The 8,859-nt window shown below is 40.4% G+C and overlaps 2 protein-coding genes across 2 annotated transcripts; both read left to right on the top strand.

Annotated features, from left to right (window-relative positions):
* Positions 1–427: 427 nt before the first annotated feature.
* Positions 428–883, top strand: LOC132295743 (leucine-rich repeat extensin-like protein 4). Its single transcript, XM_059794034.1, has one exon. It carries the CDS (start codon positions 428–430, stop codon positions 881–883), a length of 456 nt encoding a protein of 151 aa, XP_059650017.1.
* A 9-nt stretch (positions 884–892) lies between these two features.
* LOC132295744 (proline-rich extensin-like protein EPR1) lies at positions 893–4,034 on the top strand. The gene is made up of 2 exons (XM_059794035.1): positions 893–1,201; positions 2,364–4,034. The coding sequence occupies exons 1-2, from the start codon at positions 893–895 to the stop codon at positions 4,032–4,034; spliced, it is 1,980 nt and encodes a 659-aa protein (XP_059650018.1).
* Positions 4,035–8,859: the final 4,825 nt, after the last annotated feature.

Below are 8,859 nucleotides of genomic sequence, written 5' to 3' on the forward strand. Positions count from 1 at the left end.
AAAATTTTAGCCCCTAAAATTATAGGCGCTTTAAAATTTTCTACTGTACATTATAGTCCCATGCATTCAGGGGCTAAAAATAGAGGGTGCAATCAAAAGACTTCCTTCCTCCATATCCTATAAGACCCTCCAGCAGAGGCATAGATGATTGCAAGAAGCCTTGGACCAATCCAAGGTAGTAGTTTGGTATTGCAAACCATCAAAACATGAAAGTCTCAGCCGACTTTCTTATCTTCACCCTTCTGTTCTTTTCTTTCTCGTCCTTCTCTTTGGCCTTAACTGATGCCGAGGCATCCTATATTGCTCATCGGCAACTTTTGAGTCTTTCTCAAAACAATGATCTTCCCGATGGGGTTGGATATGACATTGATATTAAACGGACTTTTGCAAATTCAAGGCTCAAGAGAGCTTATATTGCTCTTCAAGCATGGAAAAAGCTATCTACTCTGACCCCTATAATGTAACAGCCAATTGGGTTGGTGAGAATGTGTTTGCTTACAATGGTATACTTTGCACACCAACACGCGATGATCCCAAATTAACAGTTGTTTCTGGTGTTTATCTTAACCATAGTGATATAGCTGGGTACCTTCCAGTTGAGCTTGGGCTTTTGACTGATCTCACTACATTCCACATCAACTCTAATCGGTTTTGTGGAATCATCCCGAATAGTTTCTCTAAACTTCAACATTTGGAAGAGCTTGATGTCAGCAATAACCGCTTCGTCGGTTCATTTCCAGATGTTCTTCTCAAGTTGCATTCACTTGTTTACATTGACATCAGATACAACAATTTCGAAGGGCTAATTCCAGCAAAACTCTTTGACAAGAATTATGATGTTTTGCTCTTGACTCACAATAGGTTCACTTCAGAAAATCCCTGATCTCTGTGAATGGAAGTGTGGAAAAGCATCACCTCCTCTAACGCCATCAAAGAGTTATACTCCACCTCCCACATCAACTCCGCCAACCCCTTCATACCAAGCATCACCTCCTCCGACACCATCAACATCGACTCCGCCAACCTTACATCCCAAACGTCACCTCCTGCGGCACCATCAATGAGTTATAATCCACCTCCAACATCCAAGCCTCCATCATCAACACCACCAACACCTTCATCCCAAGCCTCACCTCCCCCTACCCCATCCAACAATTATACACAGCCACCTACTTCAACTCCACCAAGCCCATCATCCAAAGTATTGCGTCCACTAGAAGAAGGAAAAACATAGATCGCACCTCCTATTTCCAAGCCACCAACTTTAACTCCACCAAGCCCATCACAACAACCATCACCTCCTCCTCAAGAATATAACACTTATTCTCCACCTCCTACATCCAAGCCACCAACATCAACTCCACCAACACCTTTATCCCAAAATTCACCTCCTCCGACCCCAAAAACATCAACTTCACCAACCCCTATGTCCCAAGCATCACCTCCACTGACCCCATTAAATGGCTATACTCCACCTTCTACATCCAAGCCCCCAACTTCAACTCCACCAACCCCTACATCCCAATCATTACCTTCTCTAACACCAACACCAACTCATACATCCTAAGCATCACCTCCTCCAACACCATCAAATAGTTATACTGCACCTCTCACATCTAAGCCCCCAACATCAACTCCGCCAACCCTTACATTCAGAGCATCACCTCCTTCGACACTTCAACAAGTTATAATCATCCTCCCACATCAATGCCACAAAGATCAACTCCACCATCCCCAGTATCATCTCCTCTGAAACCAACAACAAATTATAATCTACCTCCCACATCAAAGCCACCAACATCAACTCCACTAATCCCTACATCCCAAACGGCACCTCCTCCAACACCATCAACAAGTTATAATCCACCTCCCACATCAAAGCCACCAACTTCAACTCCACCAATCCCTACATCCCAAGTATCACCTCTTCCAACACCATCAAAGGGTTATACTCCACTTCCTACATCTGAGCCCTCAACTTCAACTCCACCAACCCCTGCCTCCCAATCATTATCTCCTCCAACACCACCGACACCAACCCCTACATCCCAAGCATTACCTCCTCCAATACCATCAAATAGTTATACTCCACTTCCCACATCTAAGGCCCCCAGCATCACCTCCGCCAACCCCTACATCCCAAACATCACCTCCTACGACACCTTCAACAAGTTATAAACCTCCTCCTATATCAACTCCACCAAGCCCAACATCCCAAGCATCACCTCCTCCGAAACCAACAACGAGTTATAATCCACCTCCAATATCAACGCAACCAACATTAACTCCACTAACCCCTACATCCTAAGCAACACCTCCTGCTAATACTATCAACTGGTTATAATACACCTCCCACATCAAAGCCACCAAAATCAACTCCACCAACCCCTACATCCCAAGCATCACCTCCTCCGACTCCATCAACATCAACTCCACTAACCCCAACATCCCAAACAATACCTCCTCCAAAACCATCAACAAGTTATAAACCACCTCATACATTAAATCCACCAACATCAACTCCACCAACCCCTATATACCAAGCATCACCATTGCCAACACCTTCAACATCAACTCCACCACAATCAAATCCATCAACCCCTACACCATCAAAGAGTTATACTCCACCTCCCACATCTAAGCCCCCAACATCAACTCCACCAACTCCTTCTTCCAAAGTATCACCTCCTCCAACACCGTCAAAGACTTATACTCATCCTCCTACTTCTAGTCCATTAAGTTACACACCAACGCCATTTCCTATCTTAACTCCATCTTTGACACCAATTTTAACTCCTCCTAAACCTAGTAAAGTATCTCCAGGGCCAACTCCGACACAAACACCAATTTTGACTCCACCAAAACTTGGCAAGGCATTTCTAGGCCCAGCTCCGACACTAACACCAGTTTCGACTCCTCGTAAACCTAACAAACCATCTCTGATCCCAGCTCCAACACGAACACTAGTTTCAGCTCCTCCTAAACCTAGTAAAGCATCTTCAGGCCCAATTCTAACTCAAATAGCATTTTTGGCTCCACCTAAACCTGGAAAAGTATCTTCAGGCCCAGCTTCGACTCGAACAATTGTTTCAGCTCCCCCTAAACCTGCTACAACATCTCCAAGCCCATCTTTGACTCGAACACCAATTCAGCCTTCACAGAAACCTCCTAAACCATCCCCAATTCATGCTCCTGCTAATTCACCAAGTTCTCCACGGAAACCTCCTAAGCAATCTCCTATCTTGACCCCAGCTCAATCACCGGTTTACCCTTCTCAGAAGCCTTCTAAGCCATCTCCAGTCCCAGCTCCTACTCATACTCCAGTTTCAACACCTCCTAAACCATTTCCTATCCCAAGTCATACTCAAACACCAATTTCTCCACTTCAGAAACTTCCTAAGCCATCTCCAATCCTTGCTCCAACTCATGCCCCTATTTCAGCTCCTTCTAAACACTCACCAGTCCCAACTCCAACTCAAACACCAATTTCTCCACCTCAAAAACCTTTTAAGCCATCTCCAATCCTGGGTCCAACTCATACCCCAGTTTCAACTCCTCCTAAACACTCTCCAGCCCTGACTCCAACTCAAACACCAATATCTACAACTCAAAAACCTTCTAAGCCATCTCAAGTCCCAACTCCAGTTTTGACACTAATTTCGACTCCTCCTAAACCCACAAAGCCATCTCTAACCCCAGCTCCAACTTCTACACCAATTTTAGTTCCTCCTAAGCCATCTCATTTCCTACCATCAGTTCAATCGCATGCAACAACACCATCTTCTACACCAGTTTTAGCCCCTCCTAAGCAATCTCTTGTCACACCATCAGTTCAATCACATCCACCACTACCAACGTCCAGACCACCCACGGTTCAATCTCACCTGCAAGCACCAACACCCACACGATCTTTAATTCCTCCTCTAACTCATGTGATTTCTACACCACCACCAAAACACGAGGACTTCATTCTCCCACCAAACTTGGGGTTGCAATACTCTTCCCCACCTCCACCAATGTTCCAAGGCTATTAAATAGTTTACCATTAACTTCTTTTTTCATGTATTGGTACCATTGATTTTGACTTCTAAGTTTATGTTCAAACTTACTCTTTTACATTAGTTCTAGACAATAGACATTTTTTTTAATCAACATTGTAACCTATACAGGATTCAATTTCCAATAATATGTTACACATGATTTATTTTGGTTAAAGTACAATGTCAACTTACAATGTCAACTTAGAAAAAAAATTAGTTTCATACTAATTTTTATAATACTTATTTCACCATTACTTTATTTGTTGATATTTGACACAAATTGGGCTAAAATTCAATTGTATTGAAATCACAATGAAATTACACTATTAAATACACTTCAGTGGTTCTAAATTAGAAAACTCTAAAACTAGGAAACTGTCTAATCCTAGAGATATTGACCAAAAACTAATTCCCTAAAATCAGGGATTACAATGACTAAAACATTACAAAATCTCTTAGCTAATTACAGCTATACACACACGGTTTCCTTAGCTAACTACAGCTATACACACACGATTTCCTTATTTATAGAACTGAATTTTCCACACTCCCCCTCAAGCTGGTAAATTGATATCATCCATTCTAAGCTTGCTTGTTAGTCTCTGAAAAAACGTCCCAAACAATCCTTTGGTGAGTATGTCTGCAAGTTGATCACTAGTGGAAACGAATAGAGTGAAAATTAGGCCATTGTCAAGCTTCTCCTTTATAAAGTGCCTGTCAACTTCAATGTGCTACGTACGGTCGTGTTGTACTGGATTATGTGTGATAAACGCCGAATATTGCATATTCAAGCGCCCTTATTTGCATTACTTAAGTCCATTAGTTGATCATATTGTACATATTAGCTTCATATGCGTGTTTTTGTTTACTTTCAGGTTGGTTCCCCAAAGATAGTTAAAAGTGCGGCTTTGTTGAGTTGTTGAAAAATCAGAGCATGTCGTTGCCGGGGACCTTCATTTTGTCCAAGACCAGTTCGTCGGCTTTCCATAGACATAAAGTTTGCCTCAATTAGATTTGTATCTAAAGAGTTATGCCATTTTTACCCCAGGTGTGCAATGCTGAAATTTATAGCCTGGCAACAGCGAAGTTTGACTTTGTTCTTTATTTTTGACCCACCACACTTAAGAATTAGACTTTTATTAAAACATGATATACTTAGATCTTTGAGTTATCTTTCGAAATCATCAAACGGTTTATCATTTGGAGTTTAGAACAGAAAGTTATGGCATTTTTACCAAAGGTACGCAGAGCTGAGGACAACCTGCGGGCGCCCGTAAGAAAGTTGTGGGCAATGGGCTCATGAAGCCGCGGGCGCCCGCCAAATCTGGCAGTAGCATCATCGCCCGCCAATCTGCAGACATTAAAGCATGGGCCTCCTTTTCTCACCTAATGTTATCACCTTAATTGGGGGGATTGCTCTGCACTTGTCTAGGAGTTTTGGGCCACAAAAATGGAGTTGTTGGATGGCTATGGTTCATCATTAAGGGCTTAATTCAATATAATAGAGATATATCACATTTTGTAAGGTTCTAGAGAAAGAAATATTGTGAGCTTGAGTGTTTGTGTGTCTTAGAGCTCCTAAGTGCGAAAATGGAGGTGAAGACTACTTCTTCTCCTTCCTCATTTGCATCCATGGGTAACTAACTCCCTTTCTGGGAGGCGATGAAGCCCTCCCTTGTAAGCATGCCTTAGCTTTGGTTTATTTTCGGGGAATGATGTATATATTTGGTCTTTCCATAATCTTAAACTATACACATATTGTAATGGATATTAATGTTTATAAATGATCATTTTGAGTTTATTATCTTGTCTTAGATTGTTTTCTCTCATGATCATATGGCTTGCATTTTCATAGTGACAATAGAAATGAGATTGTGGAATGGTTTAATGGCACGTTGTTTAGGAAATTTGATAGTCCATAGCTTAGGGCCTTTCTTTGATAGACTATGCGTGGTTTTTAACTTCATGTTCTCTTATCATTTGATTAAAGGTTTGATAATCTCTAGCTTAGTAAGCACATCTAAGGCTACAACCTAGTTTAGGTAGTTTAAACATGTATAACTTTGATAGGTTATTCTTGCCATTGATTTCATGAATTTCTTAAAGGTAATGTAGCAACCATGTGTAACTACATTTCGTGGCCACTTATATATGTTGTTTCCCCAAGTTAATCATAATCTAGCATGTTTATAGGGTAGGTAGTGGATTCAACTCCCTAGTCCTCTCTACCTAAATTTCTTTCATCTTAATTTCCTTGCAATTATTGTTTTATGCATTCTTCAATCCCTATTTTGAAGTGACAAATAAAACCAACTCTTATACCCCCATTTCATCAAACTAAAAGTGATTTTACAATCTTGGTTGTCATAAACTAGCAATCTCAGTGGTTCGACTTACCCGTCCAATAGCCCTATTTTACAATGATTTATGCTGTTGCAAAGGGTTGATTACTATTAATAGTCGACGAGACCGATCAATATGCAATATTAATGGCTGACTTATTGTCACAATAAAGCTTCATTGGACCTTCCCACTTGACTCTTAAATCTTCTAAGACAATTTTCAACCATAATAATTCACAAATCCCAAGTGCCATTGCTCTAAACTCGGCTTCTTCACTGGATCTTGCCAGAACATTCTATTTTTCACACCTCCAAGTCACAAGGTTGCCTCCTAGAAAAGTGTAATAACCCGAGGTAGATCTCTTGTCAATTACAAACCCTGCATAATCTGCATCAGTGTAGGCTTCAAGAGTTAGCTCTTCCCCCTTCTTAAATAGAATTCCTTTGCCCGGTGTGCTTTTTAAGTACAGTAGGATTCGATACACAGCCCTAAGATGTGACTCTTTGGGATTGTGCATAAATTGACTTACAACACTAACTGTATAGGCTATGTCTGGTCTAATGTGTGACAAGTAGATAAGCCTTACCACAAGTCTCTGATAGGAGCCTTTATCTACTGCTGTGTCTTCCAGAGCATCTCCAAGCCTGTGGTGGAACTCTATAGGTGTCTCTGCTAGTCTGTAACCTAACTTGCCTATTTCCATCAGCAAATATGTTACATATTTTTGCTGAGATATGAAAATTCCTTCTCGAGAATGTGCTACCTCAATGCCGAGAAAATACTTTAGTTTGCCGAGCTCTTTGATTTCGAATTCTTTCACTAAACACTTCTTTAAATTCTCCATTCCTTCCAAATCATCACCTATCATTATAATGTCATCTACATAAACTAACAATGCAGTCACTCCCCTTGAAGCCGAGTGATTTACAAACAAGGTGTGATCGCCTTGGCTTTATTTGTATCCCATATCGAGCATTACCTTGGCAAACCTTCCAAACCAAGCTCTTGGAGACTGTTTTAATCCGTACAATGCCTTTCTTAACCTGCATACCACCTGTCCTGTATTCGAACCAAACCCCGATGGAACTTCCATATAAACCTCCTCCTTAAGATCACCATGTAAAAAGGCATTTTTGACATTGAATTGCTGTAATTTCCAGCCCAGATTAGCAGCTAATGACAACAACACTCTAACGGTGTTCATCTTAGCAACAAGAGCAAATGTCTCAAGATAATCTATTCCATACATTTGGGTATAGCCTTTAGCAACTAACCTTGCTTTGTACCTCTCCAACGAACTATCTGACTTGTATTTCACAGTGAATACCCATCTACATCCCACCTGTTTCTTCCCTCTCAGCAATTTCACCGAGTCCCATGTCTTGTTCTTCTCAAGTGCTTCTATTTTGACCTTCATGGCATTCTTCCAATTCTTATTACCTAATGCCTCGGATATCATTTTGGGAATGGAGATTATGTTTAGGCTTGTGAGAAAGGCTTTACTGTAGTTCTTGATCAAAGTGATTATGATATTCTTATTGCTATTAGAAAGAAAACTGGAGCATGCACCAAACACCCTCTGTGCTTATTCATGTCATACAAGAATCTGTCCCATAACTACAGAGGGTGTTTGGTGCATGCTCCATGTCATACAAGAATCATTGTGGTTATGGGACAGATTCTTGTATGACATGAATAAACACAGAGGGTGTTTGGTGCATGCTCCAGTTTTCTTTCTAATAGCAATGAGAATATCATAATCACTTTGATCAAGAACTACAATAACACCATATTCATTAGAAATAGGTTTAGTAATTACCTCGCTAAGTCCAAAAGCAGGGGTTGACTTGGGTGATTGAACCTACACAGATTGAGTGATTGGTGCCTTTCTTCTTGAAAAAACCAGTAGTGGATAAGTAGAGTCTTGAATTTGTTTTCCCTTTATCATCTCTTGTGACTTGGGTGTATAAGGCTCAGTTTCAGGTTGTATGGATTCAGACTAAATGTTTGGCTCAGGCTGGACTAGCTCAGGTTTATCAACAGGAACGAACTGAATTTCAATAAGAACGAAATCTTTTGTATTGAATCTAACAAATAATTAAAGTAAATAAACAATTTGTTTTAGTTTCTTATGATTTGGTTAATTTCTCTTAATCTAAGACAAACACTTTACTTTTGTCGCACCTGATGATCATTTACTTAAGAAAAAAAGTGTAACTTATATGGTATCTAATACATCTATTCCAAGCATGGAACACAATATTTATGGATGTAGCACAATTATTTTTAGGGTACAATTCAATTATTTTGAGCACGCAACACATTTGAATCAAGGTTGCATCATGATTAATGGAAAATGATTCGCAGACCTACTTTTTAAAGTGAAACAATGAAAGCCATTGATTGCTTGAAGTGGGCCTTAAAACGTAGTCCTATTTCAAGCAGTCAATTACCTTAATTGTTTCACTACGAAAAA

This window comes from Cornus florida, unplaced genomic scaffold (assembly GCF_030987335.1).
Source record: "Cornus florida cultivar Cherokee Brave unplaced genomic scaffold, ASM3098733v1 CherokeeBrave_3.0.0_Hap2_Chr02, whole genome shotgun sequence".
Classification (NCBI taxonomy): Eukaryota; Viridiplantae; Streptophyta; class Magnoliopsida; order Cornales; family Cornaceae; genus Cornus; species Cornus florida.